General features: G+C 48.3%; 6 protein-coding genes across 6 annotated transcripts; 2 read left to right on the top strand and 4 right to left on the bottom strand.

The window, feature by feature from the left end:
- Positions 1 to 718: 718 nt before the first annotated feature.
- Positions 719 to 3,542, bottom strand: V1513DRAFT_228957 (BRO1-like domain-containing protein). Its single transcript, XM_066894417.1, has 3 exons — positions 3,126 to 3,542; positions 3,030 to 3,075; positions 719 to 2,964 (listed from the first exon to the last, which is right to left on the bottom strand). The coding sequence occupies exons 1-3, from the start codon at positions 3,323 to 3,325 to the stop codon at positions 883 to 885; spliced, it is 2,328 nt and encodes a 775-aa protein (XP_066751423.1). The 5' UTR covers positions 3,326 to 3,542; the 3' UTR covers positions 719 to 882.
- On the top strand, positions 3,473 to 5,197 carry V1513DRAFT_451752 (centromere protein Chl4/mis15/CENP-N). Its single transcript, XM_066899018.1, has 6 exons — positions 3,473 to 3,930; positions 3,977 to 4,022; positions 4,077 to 4,157; positions 4,206 to 4,276; positions 4,323 to 4,520; positions 4,576 to 5,197. Exons 1-6 carry the CDS (start codon positions 3,670 to 3,672, stop codon positions 5,158 to 5,160), a joined length of 1,242 nt encoding a protein of 413 aa, XP_066751424.1. The 5' UTR covers positions 3,473 to 3,669; the 3' UTR covers positions 5,161 to 5,197.
- On the bottom strand, positions 5,120 to 6,288 carry V1513DRAFT_228954 (DUF1715-domain-containing protein). Its single transcript, XM_066894416.1, has 2 exons — positions 5,775 to 6,288; positions 5,120 to 5,722 (listed from the first exon to the last, which is right to left on the bottom strand). The coding sequence occupies exons 1-2, from the start codon at positions 5,822 to 5,824 to the stop codon at positions 5,209 to 5,211; spliced, it is 564 nt and encodes a 187-aa protein (XP_066751425.1). The 5' UTR covers positions 5,825 to 6,288; the 3' UTR covers positions 5,120 to 5,208.
- On the top strand, positions 5,945 to 8,487 carry V1513DRAFT_451757 (tRNA synthetases class I (M)-domain-containing protein). Its single transcript, XM_066899019.1, has 4 exons — positions 5,945 to 6,123; positions 6,241 to 6,314; positions 6,369 to 6,485; positions 6,530 to 8,487. Exons 1-4 carry the CDS (start codon positions 6,106 to 6,108, stop codon positions 8,247 to 8,249), a joined length of 1,929 nt encoding a protein of 642 aa, XP_066751426.1. The 5' UTR covers positions 5,945 to 6,105; the 3' UTR covers positions 8,250 to 8,487.
- Positions 8,488 to 10,156: 1,669 nt separating this feature from the next.
- On the bottom strand, positions 10,157 to 11,871 carry V1513DRAFT_228896 (RGS domain-containing protein). The gene has a single exon (XM_066894415.1). The coding sequence runs from the start codon at positions 11,739 to 11,741 to the stop codon at positions 10,497 to 10,499; it is 1,245 nt and encodes a 414-aa protein (XP_066751427.1). The 5' UTR covers positions 11,742 to 11,871; the 3' UTR covers positions 10,157 to 10,496.
- Positions 11,872 to 12,000: 129 nt separating this feature from the next.
- Positions 12,001 to 13,853, bottom strand: V1513DRAFT_427402 (vitamin B6 photo-protection and homoeostasis-domain-containing protein; the record flags this gene model as incomplete). The annotated part of the gene is made up of 5 exons (XM_066896217.1): positions 12,001 to 12,879; positions 12,926 to 12,978; positions 13,025 to 13,366; positions 13,415 to 13,491; positions 13,537 to 13,853. 5 exons carry the CDS (start codon positions 13,851 to 13,853, stop codon positions 12,001 to 12,003), a joined length of 1,668 nt encoding a protein of 555 aa, XP_066751428.1.
- Between the last annotated feature and the right edge of the window lie 596 nt (positions 13,854 to 14,449).

The raw sequence follows: 14,449 nt of genomic DNA on the forward strand, positions 1-14,449 counted from the left end.
ACGTATTAACATACGCAGAATAAGGGAACTTCCCGAGATCGGCTAACGGCTAGCACAAATGTCGCACGGCGGTCCCTTGGAATTTGACTTTCGATATCGGCGGATAAAGCTGATTCGCGCTATCATAAGAGCATCCAGACTCATATCAGTACAAAATATGATGTGTGTACTGTTGTTGTTATCGTATCGTGTCGGGGATCGATCAATTAGCTCACGCAGTTGAGCTGGTCACCAACGACCACAACATAAGTCGAGGTGAGTAAGTAACGAGCATTTGACTCGATAATCTCGACGCATCATGGCCATGCACGACTGATCGTGTCCTTGTTCATTGCTTGGTTGATTTCCTTCGAAGATTCACTGATCTGTCTGAACGGGATATGGCGAACCCAGAATCCGTCGGCTCGATGACGCAACTCTCGACTCGGTTCTCGTGTTAAGAGGTTTTTGGCTCGTGGACCGTGTGCCCGTACATGCCTGGCGCATATGCTTACTTAACCCCCACCACCTACTCCAAAGAGCTGTCCAAACCAACTCTAAGCTGTCGGTTCGCATTGCCCAAATATACTGAATATTATTAGAATATTCAATATACGCTTTCCTGATTCGCAGATTCCATTATCCGTACGAGTCGCCATAAGTCGAGATAGTTAGACAGTTTACGCCTCCATCATCAAAACTGCGCCACTGGGAACTCTCAAGTGAAGCTGCAAAATAGTCTCGAATTTTTATCGTACGTCAAGAGCCACCAATCACTACATTTCTGGTCCAGTATCGGTGCGGTTGTAGAATACGTTTGGAGTTCAGAGTTGCTGTAATATTGATAATAAATAATGTATAGTAGTATAATAGCTCTAATGCCAATGCATCTACTCTACAATGCTAAGTCCGCCTCCCAAACTGAATTCCATGACTTGGATCCCACACATTATTATTACTCAACACAGGCGGTGGCAGTCCCTGTGCCCGCGGAGCAGGCAACGGACTCTCGGTCCGCCCCAGCGTCATCCTTTCAAACTGCGCCACGATGTTTCCCTCCAGCTCCCGCGCTTCGACGTGGCGACTATACACGAAATCATTGCACTCATCTTGAAACTGCGTCAGTGGCCGTGAAAAATCGTTGTAAAATTTCCGCCCTTCTTCGAGGTTGCTCATGAGTTCTTGATATTTGAAGTACCCCAGTTCGAGCGTTTGCAAGGCCCGTTCGCGGTCCGATAATGTTTGCCCTCGGGATTTGGAAAGCGCGGCAGTGAAGTCCATGTTTGCGAGTTCAATGTCGGTCAGTAGCCCTGTCTGCATGTCCGTCTCGTCTTCTACACGCTTCTTGTCATCATCGTAAATCTTCAATCGTTCAGTAAATAATATTTCAAACTGCGTGGCTTCAATCTTGCCAAGTGGATCCAGCCTCTCCAACCGCGCGGTCTCCTGTAAAACTAAATCCGACACATCGTCATTCTTTGCTTTTTCCTTCACATCCTCGATGAACTTGCGTCGCCGGTACTCTACCTTCGAAACCTCGTTCATCTTCTGACGAAGTTCGGAACTCTGAAGCTCAAGTTCAGGATCGATCCTCGCCACTTCAGCACTTTTTGGCAAAAAATCCTCGATTTCCCTTACATCTCTGCTCAACACTCTAAACGAACTCTCACTCTCCCTAAACTTCCCGCGAACAACTTCATCGCTTTCCCCAGCAGCTTTTATTATCCCGCCGAATTTATCCAGTTGCTTGTACAGCTCGCCGCCAGCTTCAACGGATGTCGCTCGCTGCCAGTTGTTTGTCCCGTGTCGCGCACGGAGCTCGTCGTCTTCCTTGCGTTCGGAATGTAGTACGTCTGCGACGGCGGAGTATATAGCTGAGTCGACAGCGGATAAGTTCCGGACGTCCTCGATAGCGGCATGTAATGCACCATAGCCGCCCGAAGCACGGATCTCCTCCACGTGGGCGGCAAGACTTGGCGGTAATCCGACCGGGCGTTCCAGAGCTTGTAATGAGCCTGGTAATCCAAGTCGTGTGAGAAAATCGTGGAGCTGACTCGTCAGCGCATCCATTTTGGCAATAATGAGCTTGTGCACGAGTGTATCCCTCCGATCAACGTATATGCTCGCAGCCTGGTGCGCTGCAAAAGGGACCAGCTTTGCAAACAAAGGCGGCCCGTATTTCTCTTGTAACGCGTCCATCGGCTTCTCAATCTCTCTCGGCACCAACGCTTCCACCGTCGACGCCGCTTTTATTGCAGGTAATGAGCTCAGAGCAGGCACCGGAGCCAAATAAATCATATCATTATCCTTCTCGGCGCGTGCATAATCCGACTTCAACTTCGCCTGTAGGCCATTTAAATCTTCTGCGACGGCCCTCCCGACATACTTTGCATCAGCAATTGCTTGCGCGCATGCATCCTGTGCAGCCTTTAACCGCGCGAGCTCCTCGCCGTACTTGCCACCTGACAAACAGTCCGACGCCGCCCGGTACTGCGCCGCGGCTTCGAAATGATATTTTTTGCACGTTAAATGGTGGATCCATTCCGATCTTATCGCTGCCGTGCGCATGGCGGAGTTCAGAGCTTGATCGTAGTAGGCCGAAACTTGGTGGGCTAGACGTGCAACAAGTGAGTTCTTGATGTTGTCTAGCACTGCCTTCTGCCAGAAACACTCCTGTGCTTGCGCGAGCATCAGGTGAATCAAGACGTCGAGCGTTGCTGCAGACATGTCGTCGGGCGGGTTCATGTGCATTTCCGGGTTCACATTTTGCTTGAGGTATGCGATGCAGCCGGCTGCCAATTGGAATGCCTGGCACGCGCGTTTAAGACCGTCACCTGTGGACCGGTTTTCTTCGAAGCCGAGTTGCGAATACACTGCACCAAGATTATATAGGATGTTTGCCCGTTCAAATTGCAGGTCGTTGTGGGAGACTGATGCGGACGCGGCGTATCCTAGCGTTCCATACCACACGAAGTTTACTTTAATCTGCAACCTCATAGTTAGCACCTCCGCATCTTCATTATCCTCATACATGCAATTATGGGACCTACATCTGCCGGGAATTTCGACGACAAAAAGGTGAGCTGAATAAAATACCTAGAAGCATATGTAAGTATCATCTCATCGCATCCTCGTATCCAACATACCTCGTCAAATTTGTCGTGCTCGACGCCCGGACTTCAGGATTCACAGCATTATTCCGTAGCCGCTCAAGCTCAGCAATATCGTTCTTGAACATCCCCGGATGCTGATCATAGCTCTGCTCAATATAGGCAGAAATCGCTGATGTCAGACCGAGATGATCTGTCCGACGGAGCGGAATTGTGAGGAAATTAGATGTCGACATCTTTAATGCGATGCAATTCAATACGAAAACTTAAGAGAAAGCATTTATTATTGAAACTGTTATTGAAACTGTGCCTCGCCTCGGGCAGAAAAATTGAGAGGATTTGTCCAGCTGTCGACTTTTGTCGGTGGCAGGCATTGTATACATGTGACGTAATTCAATGCCACTGTTGCATGCGCACTTTCTGCCGTAACTCTGGCAAGGTTTGGCGGATCAGGAGTGTCTCTATTCCTCGCTTTGTGAAGTTAAGTAGCACGTGCCTTGTGCGGCGCTAATCAGAGCCAACAACAAAACAATGCGTTGATCGAACATGCCTGTTAAAAGCGATTGCGACTGTCGTCAACATGCAAGACGACTCTATATCACTACCGCCTGGATCTCATTCTAACATTCTCCTACGGCTATCGCGAGAATCGCTGGTCGAACTCGCGCTAGGATGGCTTGGAAACGTGCCGCTCTGTCAACCTCATCGTGTTCGTGAGGAAGAACTAGAGCCAGAGGTAGTATTACAGTATATCCTGGACGTTCGCGATGTATATACGAATTATCAGCTCAAAGGCACGCCGAAGCGCACAATTGTGGAGAGAATGGTGTATGTAGACTGGGTGAGTATGCTTTTACATTGCGCGCTTGAAGTGTGCTGATGGGCAGTTTCGCGGGTTTAATATGCGTCAAGCGGCGGATATTGAATTCCAAAGTATGTGTTTGTTTAGTGGTCTCGTCCGGCGTCTAGTTAAGTTAACTGTGGTAGATATATTTGATCGGCCGTTATCACAAAAATGGACGTCATCGAAAGTGAAGATCATATCGACGAACAACGACTCCAACGAAAGTGTGTTTGATAATATGGTCCGGTATAGCCTGTGCTGACGACCTTCAGGAATTCCAATATTCCACGCTCCAGCATTCATGAAATGCCTCCAACGATCACTCAAATCGCTAATAGGGAGTGTATGTTCCATCCTCAGTTCTGATGTCACGATTAACATGACCGCAGCACATCCACATCGTTCAACACGCATCACTCCCAGTGGTCCTCCTACGGATCCAATTACACGAATTTGGCACAAAATACGCGGCAAGCATCACAAAAATGCCAACAGCGCGACATACCTACTTTTGCGCGTTCCCCACTTCCGCACAATGTATATTCCATACGCCATTTTTGAATCCTTATCAAAAAATTCTACGGGAGGTGCGCTATTCTTGACTAGCGGGGAGTTAAGTACTTTGTATTAATTGTAATACAGTGCATTGAAACGACGTTGTCGACACCGGGTTACCAAGTTCAACTAGAGTCCTCGTCGTTAACCGCACGCTCGTTGGCGTCTTTAGTACAACTTCGCACAACGTCTAGAACTGCCACTGCTCTTGGTGGATGGAGCGTTTACGCTAATGACGAGGTTGATGTGTCGCCATTGGCGTCTGCAGAAGCTGTTGTTGCAGATAAACTTGCCCGGCTTGACGAATATGAGAAAGACAACGAAGCAAGAGAGCAGAAGCGGATGAAAACGATAGATGCACGATTTGGCGTGCGCACTGAGAATGTCGACGATGACACGGGGAATCGCGGTGACAATCAGGAGGGCTTGGACGCCGAAACTGCACTGGATCACGTCGAATTTAGACTGGAAGATGACTATGACGACGAAGAATTTGGTGATTCGTTCACTCCTAAAGTCCGGATCTTGTTCGAAGGGCCGCATGTCTTTGACGGAATACGATTACTAGCTCGTAAAGGACTCGTCGACGAGACGAAATTACCGGCGTGGATGACGGGTGAGCTCGGAGTCTCGTCTGGGGTGATAGCGAACGGGCAGCTCGTTCCGCGGTAGCGGATAGCACATGTAGAATAGACTTTCAATAAAGGTGTATCATATTCCTCAGCTAATTTCAATTTCCAACGCCGCCCGACTATTGTTGATATCCTCATGGTCATGATCGTGCTCCTCTATCGTCTCCAAACCAGTCGCATTCTCAATCGTCTCTTCTTCGTCTCTGCCTAAGACCTGAACAACGTCTTCCTCCAATCTAACAGGCGTTGGATCTTTCAATAATCTCGCGACAACTTTAGCCCGTGCCTTGGCCCTTTTCAATCGGTTTTCATATTCGTCAACTGCGTCCTCTGTATTCTCCGTTGGAATTCCAGTAACGAGTTCAGTAAGCACCTGAAGCTGCTTTGTAGACCGTCCACCGCCAAGAGGGACAACGTCGTCGGCTGTGATTGAAGATGAATTCGTCCTACTGCTTAATTCCTTCCAGACACGGCATCGGCCTTGTAAGATGCCAACGGAAACAAACCGCTGAAAGCCAGTTTGCAGACCAAATTGTGTGCCTTCACTCGTACCACTGCGCAATCCGTCGTTTAAGCCTTCGTTGTAGCCTTGCTGGTAAAAACTAGATTGATATTTTAAGTGAGAGTCAGTTTAGGATCAAATACAGGACTTACGAGCTCTCTATAGTGAGCAAAGAGTTAAAAAGATCGTCTTCAGCGTCCATCTTATATCCTAAAGAAAACAAATATTTAATAAAATTAGCGAATTTGGCAAGTTTTCATCAGCTAGTCCTAATGAGTTCTTCCAAGCCGTGGCGCGAAACTGATTCATCGTCAAATTTTACCCTGGAACCCACTGTAGAATTGCATCATCTCGGGCGCCGCTTAAAAGATCCCCAGCGCAACACCTGTCAACTTCCGTGCTTGATCACTACGCTCAACCGTACTGTGGTCCTTCGATTCACTGCGAAAATTTTAAAAAGAACGAATTACTGATTTGGCAGAAATGCGTGACGCTGGTGTGGTGAGTAATTTGTTCGATATAGTGCATGGGAACGTTAGGCAGCATATGACGATATTATATCCGATTGATCCACAAAGTTCGGCGAGCTCTGGCTGATATATTGCATTTCTTCCATAGGACGCTGTTACAGACTCGCTTGCGAACGTCAAAGTTAAGTCTGACATTGAATTCGATCCCGATGTTCCTGAAATGTAGCTCCCCACATCCTCAAATTTAGATCAAATATCGCTAACTACCAGATCTAGTCTTCCCAAAGAGGACCAAGAAAACATCCTGATTACGTCCGCATTGCCGTATGTCAATAACGTCCCGCATCTCGGGAACATTATTGGTAGTGTTCTCAGTGCTGATGTTTTTTCTCGGTATGTTCATAGGCTAGGCCGATGATTTGACACTAACTTAGCAGGTATTGCAAAGCACGAGGTAGCAATGCCCTTTTCATCTGCGGGACAGACGAATACGGCACTGCGACAGAAACGAAGGCGTTAGAGGAATGCGTCACGCCCAAGGAGCTGTGCGACAAATACCACGTTATCCATAAGGAAGTGTACGACTGGTTTAACATAAAATTTGATAAATTTGGCCGCACGACTACGCCTCTACAGACGGAAATCGCGCAGGATATTTTCATGGGATTGTATGACAACGGGTATCTTGAAGAGCAATCCATGACGCAGCTGTATTGTGAGCAACACGCCGGTTTCTTGGCGGATCGGTTTGTAGAGGGTACGTGTCCGCGATGCGGATATGACGATGCGCGTGGTGATCAGTGCGATTCGTGCGGGAACCTGTTGAATCCATTTGAGCTTATAAATCCTCGTTGCAAGATCGATGGATCCTCGCCCGTACCTCGTGAATCCAATCATATCTTCCTGTCGCTAGACAAGTTGCAGCCGGAACTCGAGCAGTGGATTCAAAAGTCACATGAAAGCGGCCATTGGTCCAGAAACGGTAAGCAGATCACGGACTCGTGGTTGAAGGAAGGTCTTCATCCTCGCTGCATCACTCGCGATCTGAAATGGGGTACTCCCGTACCGCTAGAGAGTTACAAGGAGAAGGTGCTGTACGTATGGTTCGATGCTTGTATAGGATACGTCTCCATAACCGCGAACTACACGAAGAACTGGCGACAGTGGTGGAGGAATCCCGAGCACGTGAAGCTATATCAGTTCATGGGCAAGGATAACGTGCCTTTCCACACCGTCGTCTTTCCTTCCTCCGAACTCGGCACAAAGAAGCCGTGGACAATGCTCCACCACATCTCGACAACCGAGTATCTACAGTACGAGGGTGGCAAATTCTCAAAATCTCGCAACATCGGTGTGTTTGGCAATAACGCCAAAGAAACTGGTGTGCCTCCTGACGTTTGGCGTTACTATCTCCTTATGGCGCGACCCGAAACTGCGGACACAGTATTTTCATGGCGAGACTTTATTTTCAGGAATAACAATGAGTTACTAGCCAATCTTGGCAACTTTGTCAACCGAATCGTCAAATTCGTGCACGCAAAGTACGATAGCAAGATTCCTGATTATGATACTAACGCAATCGACTACGCCGGCTTCAAGGAGAGTGTTGACGCTATCCTGGTGCAATACAACAACGCATTGAAGAATGTCCATTTACGATCCGGCCTCGAGGCAGCATTGCAGCTCTCTGCGAGGGGTAATTTGTTTCTGCAGGAGAATAAGATGAATAACACCTTGCTCGCGGAAGAGCCCGAGAAGGCAAACGTGGTTGTTGGCGTCGGGTTGAATTTGGTGTATGTCTTGTCGGCAGTGGTGTACCCTTATCTGCCCGACACAGCGCAGGGAATCGTGGATCAGCTCAACGCGCCGCTTCGCAAAATTCCGGATGAGTTTGCGTTGGATTTGTTGCCTGGACATATGATTGGCAAGGCGAAGTATCTTTTCAGCCGAATTGACGAGAAGAAGGAAGATATTTGGCGTGCCCAGTTTGGCGGTGGCTCGCAGAAGAAGGACGACGCGGCTGAGAAGAAGAAAGAAGATAAGAAGAAACGTAAAGACGAAAAGAAGAAGAAAGCGGCTGACGCTGCGGCCGCTGCGGCCGTTGCTGAAGCCGCAAAGACGGAGTCTGGGACCGCCACACCCGTAGAGGCGTCATAGAGTTATATATCTATGCTTAAGTTTATATATATTGTTATCAACTGTTATATAGCATTTGTTGGGTAGAGTGAATGTACAGTAGAGTCGTTTTGTGTCTTAGATCGTCTCCGATTTAGATCAAATTTAAGATCAACAGACAATACTTGGGTTATCGTCTCTTGAGAAGTGAGCATCAAGGTTTCGAGGAGAATAGAAATTCTTGGTTAAATAATGTAACAACTATAATGCCTGAACGTCTATTCGAAAATCAAAGATTCTCATTACCACCAGCTGCCACAGCAGTTGTCTTATGAGCGCCCTTGACATCCTTCAACTCCATCCCAAGTGCCGGCACGACAGAAAACGCAGCAACGGACAAAGCCACGATGAATGCCTTTACCAACGCCTGACTGTAACTCACTAGCACTGCAGCGAAGTCCTTCGGGCAATCACATGTCTAAGCTCCGTGGCTCTCGTAACTACTATGATCATCGGATCAATTCCAGAAGCCTGATTCAAGCCAGTGAAAGGTCGTTGCAGAAAACCGATTCACCCACGCACCCCCGAGTGACTGGCGAAGAACATGAGAGAAACGCCAATGGAGATATACTTCTTCGCCAGAACAGCCTGAGTTGCGAGGCTAACTTGCTACATGCACATCCCAAGGCCGAAGCCAAAAAGGCATTGGTAGCCGATTCATTTGGCCGACCCGGTATCAAATTGATTGCAATGTTGTGTGTAGACCTGCCCCAATGGCCATCAAAACTGACAGAGACTCATAAGAACCAATGGGAGCGTGTTGATCCCAGATTGCACGGCACTCAGCTCTTGATTGCTTGGAGCCAGAGATGGTACACCAGTGTGATCATGTCGTACAGCATACCCAGGAATATGCGTGATTGATAATGCGCGGACAAACGGTCGGGTTGTCATGTTTCCATATTTAAGTTACAATCTGTTCCAGTGGTGTGTGGCATTATCCCATTGCAACGCTAGAAGAAGACTGACGATGGCGGGAAGAAAACAGTGTTCCCCACGGAGTCGAACTGATCCTGTCGAATGGATACAGAATTGATTGCTGGGAAGTCTAATATCAAGGATAAAATCATGACAGCAACTGCACCGATAAGAAAGTCGTAGGAATGTGGAATCAGCTGTTGATTCTTGCAAACTTGCAACGGTATTGAAAATGACACCATACAACAGGAAAGAAGGAAGAATTACTCGATAGAAAAACGCCAGCGCCATGAGAACTCCGGGAGTTCCGCGCCAAGACGTTGTCTGCCGGCGCGTCGGCACCGTCGGGACCGAGCGTGCCTTGCTTGTACCTACCGAAGCCTCGAGTTCTCCGAGCCAGCGCCAAAGTCCTCTTTCATCCTTGGAATATGTAGCAAATACAGCGCGAATCCTGAGTGAGACCGGAAGTTCGGGAGTCAATAGTCAGACAGGAAAGTGCATATTATTCTTCCTTCCCGGAAGAAGATATTCGCCTCCGGCTCTCAACGATATAAAGAGGTGTACTGAAATATATCGAATATTCTCTAAGGGCACCCGCAATAGAAACGGGCAAAGTAGGCTCGATGACTAACAGCCGAAAGCGCTCTAGAACTATTCGAATTGTGACAGAAAGAGAGTGACAGCTATTGCAACATAATCCAGACAATATAAATCCATGCCGTTGCGAGAAGCAGCTCACATCCAGTCCCGAAAGCCACGCAGAAGCAGAGGAGATTTCTGCATTCGGGCTTCTGGAGTTGGCAGCAAACATCTAACCGAAAAAGCCCCAAAAGTTCAAGTATGATCGTGTGACTTTTAAAAAGTTTTGGGAGCTGGTGCTTGTTACTTTTGCCCGATTTGGATGAGAGTAAATATGCATTGGGCACCAATCTTTTTTTCACTCGGAGTCGTGGGTGCATTCACCGACTATATGGAAAGATAAGCGTGATTATAATAGTTCAAGTATAAATGACAGAAATTAAAGTATTTAATAAAATTGAATGTTTTACATGTAGTGTGTCTAAAAATGTAGTTGATGTAGTTGGTCACCTCGACTTTACTCAACCATGCTGAGACTGAAGCTATATACACGTATGCCTATGTTTTACAAGTACAGACCCATATCTATCGAATCGCAATATAATACCCATCCAAATGCTAGTCTAATGCCTAATTAATCAAACAAATCATAACGACATTGCAACGTTATCCCAGCGCAAACCAGCCCAGTCCGATTGAAATGCACAATTACTTTTACACGTATCACACGTATCACTGGTCACCACTTGAACTCCCACTTCGCCATTTGAATCGTTTACTCACATGGCGCCAACCTAGAGACGGCTTCGACACGTTGGTGATGGTCGTATTCGACCTGCTTCCGGGTTCGGCTGCCAAGCCTGTACGATTACTTTTATTTTCACTAAATTCCTCATCGAGGAAAACTCCACGTGATTCCGGAGGGGTTCTGGGACTCACACTTCCAGAGAGAGAATACCCTGAATCGTCCTCCGACGATTCTCTGAAATATTCCGGCCGAAATTGTTCTGGAGGAATGTCGGACGATATCGACCGTGCACTAGGCCGCATATGTCGGTAGCTGGCGTGGTGCTGATGTAATGACGGGAATCGCCTTGACGTCGACGCCATTATCTCATCCGGTTCCGGCTCTTCAGAAATGGCCCTCGCCTGGGCGTCGTTCAGGAATCGCATGAACACGCTTCCGTTCATCAGGTCCTTCACTGCCAATACGGCCAGCGTAAATTTTTCTGGCCCTGGTGGCATATTCATCCGTGCTAGTGACAGAAGATCGTCGCGAACGTTGGCGGGGAGATTCAGCTCGCGCGGGGAGTCGGCACGAATGTACGAGTCCGTAATTCGGTGCCAGAGTAGCATCAGGTGATCATACGTTTTGTGTCCTGCCGTAATTCTGGTCGTATGGGGAGGCATGCTCGTGAGAGCAGCCTCGTAGACCTCCGTATACCGTTTGACGTCCAAAGTGAATTCGAGCGTCTCCAGACAGTGATTTTGTGCGAGGTAAGCGATAAATTCGGTCAACGAGAATGGAGAGACGGCATCGTTTGACAATACTTCATCGAGTGTCGGCAGTCGTTTTGATATACGATCGCCACTAGGCGCTGCAGCTGCGGTAACCAGCCAGCTTGAATATTCTGAGGGTGCGGACGTCGGCGCACTGGTATAGGAGAAATACGATGGTTGCGGTGGCACTGACCCATACATCGGTGACATCGGCTCTGAATTCGACGGGGACGACGCATTCGAAAACGACGACGACGATGATGATGATATTTCTGCAGCATGGTGGCTGCGCTTCGATCCTGGTGGATTGCTGTAGTGATTGCCTTCCTCTGAGTAGGCTGAATCAGGGTCTGTTGGAATGTGGCCGGAACCAGAGTCAGCACCGTCCGCCTGCTCTTTGTCACGATCACGGTGATCTCGGCCGTTGAGGCCGAGCAAAAGATGACCGGCGCGACTCGAGCTGCGGAAACGCGGCATGCTCGATGCTTGCGACGTGGCAGGCTTGTGTGTGAATGGGAGGGAACGATGAGTGCAAATAATAAATCAATCGCCCATCAGGGTTGACCGTAAAATAATCAGAGCGGTTTACGGCTTGCGGCCGGAACAAATCAGCTGTTTAGCTAGTCTAAATGCGGTAGGCGACTAGCCATCTTCGTACAATTTGCCACTATCTTTTTTCCGATCCGGCAAGGAGCCCTAGCCCTGAAGTACACGACGCGATAGCGCAGTCACGTGATTAGGCTTTGCCCTTCTCATCGTGTTCCCGGAGGGAGTCGCAGATACGCATGCGTGGCATCGACCACGACACTATCATTGTCCGGCCGCCTGTGAGGTCCCAGCCGCGTATGCCGAGAGCCTCGATGACACGCCCTGTCGGTCCAAATAGCCCATCTACAAGGTGCAGAGTGCGAATCACATTGTCTCGCGCCGACGTGATCGAGTTCGATTCACCGCTGCCATTATGTAAAGCTCGCACGTGACGAGCCAGGTAGAGTGCATGCACCCATGCTCGCACTTCACGAGTGTCGACATGACCGTATGGAGGTGGTGTGTCGATCCCGGAAGATTTGGGGCCGTAGTATGCCAGGTCGCTGGTCTGGCTGTCGTCGTCTGACCGTTCGATGAGCGCGATGCGGACGGTTACGTGCACGCTGCTGCGTCCCCGCACTCGAGTCGTCTCATACCAAAGAACGTACCCAGCTGATCCGTGCCCGAAGATAGACAGCAAGTCTTGAATACTCATGCCAGGCGGAAGAATCCGACGAACTGCCGAGAAAGTACCGATAGTGGCAATGCCCATAATGGCACCGCGATTTCCCCATCGCAAGACACCATCCTGTTCTAAAATTCGTTCCTGATTAGAGACCTGACGTGGCGTGAGGATGACAGATGGAAGGACGGGTGGTTGATTGAGAAAGTCAGATTCCATCATGCCAGGCGACATCGAGTCCATAAGTTGAGCAAAGACAATGTTGGTTCGATGTCGATTAAGCGTGTCCATCACGACGGAGCTGACTGCGCGATAATTTGTGAACAAATGGATTGTGATAAGAATGATCAACATCGTCCATATCTCCTTGTTGGTATTAATGTATGGAACGAGGACAGAGCCAGCCTTTGTCGTTAGCAATACAATTTCAACGCAATACAGGTCAACCTACCAGCAACCCCAACAACGAAATAACAGTCTCCTGCGACGAGTCCTTTGCAGCAACTAATGTTGTCAGCGACGAATCATGATAGTAATGACTAGTACGTACCATCGGCGATGCTGCCCTTTTGAGAATTCGTAAAATGCTGCGTCAAGGCTGCCTTGGACCCATTCGCCATGACACCACAAATAGCCTTCAACACTGCGGAACAGCACAAGAAGAAAATCTTGCCAGATCGATTCCCAGGGAAATATGGCGACAAGCAATCACAGATAATCCCGGCGTTGACCACTAGATCTGCCGAAAACCGAAATTTCTTGCACTCTTGTTCCAACATGCTGCCGAACCGCCAAGCAAACGTAATGGTCGCAAGTCGGCCAAAGGTCTCTTGAACTACTGTGATGAAGAGAGCGGAGGTGCTTGTTGCGTTTTTGTCGCCGACGCCGACGGCTACATGAATCGTTAGGACGCTAATGCGTATTTAAACGAACAGCGTACATGTTAATATTGCGCGATTTCCCAATAATGTAGAGATTGAACTAGCAAAAGCCTGGATCGAGTCATAGATTTGGTAACTATACCAATTAGTGAATATCCTCTGGCACTGTCGAAACACATACTCAATGTAATCCGACGTTACGCTATCCGGATACCCAGTCGGCAAAAAAACACTAATCAACAACTGTAAAACCCGCAACAAGCGCGACGTGCTCCGTCTTTTCCCAACATAGTACTGCCCTCGACGAGTCCGGTCATCAGCAGATACTTCAATAATCTTGGCGCCAGCAAACCCCTTAGCATCAAAGCTGTCCCTCTTCTTCTCTAATCCAGCGGATGAGTGAGGTATCCCAACAACGTCATGATCGTAGGAGTCGTAATATGCCTTTGAGAAGTTGCCGTTCGCGTCTCGTTCCTCAAGGAAAACCTGCGAGGCCATTGTATTGCACAGCAGTAGTCGTACGCAAGCCTTTGGGAACGTCAAGGAACTCGGATAGCGAGTTAACTTATGAGCATATGCACTACAAGCCGACGAACTTATCCGATATCGTAGATCTGTGCTGCCTGCCTACATGAAGACGCGGCTCATTTTGTGGGGTGCAACATCAGAACCCTTTCCCACTCCTGTTCGCAGCACTAACAGTCTGGAGTTCAAGCCATGCTTGGCCAAGTAGGATATGTAAGAGGTTGAATTAATATATTTCATCCATGTTGGACGGATTCTAAACCACTTCTGTTAAAAATTCGACCCTATAAGGACCGCGAGATGCTTTGCAAGCTGACTTAAATTGGCATATTTCTCCACGACGTCAAAAGAAACAAGCATTAAAAATGCTCGAATTTCACAAACATATAGAAAACATGTATGCCAGATTTAGCGGTCCAGGCGGACTATGGGGATTGTGTTTTTCGAGTGAGCAGTTCAGTATCGTGAACAATTTAACGTAATCCATAAGCGAGCTGCGCACCCAAGCGGGCTGCGCACTTTCACGGAAATTGACACAGTTCAATTTTAAACACTTGATTCTCCCACAA

This window comes from Lipomyces chichibuensis (genome assembly GCF_038497645.1).
Source record: "Lipomyces chichibuensis strain CBS 12929 unplaced genomic scaffold V1513scaffold_42, whole genome shotgun sequence".
Taxonomy (NCBI): Eukaryota; Fungi; Ascomycota; class Lipomycetes; order Lipomycetales; family Lipomycetaceae; genus Lipomyces; species Lipomyces chichibuensis.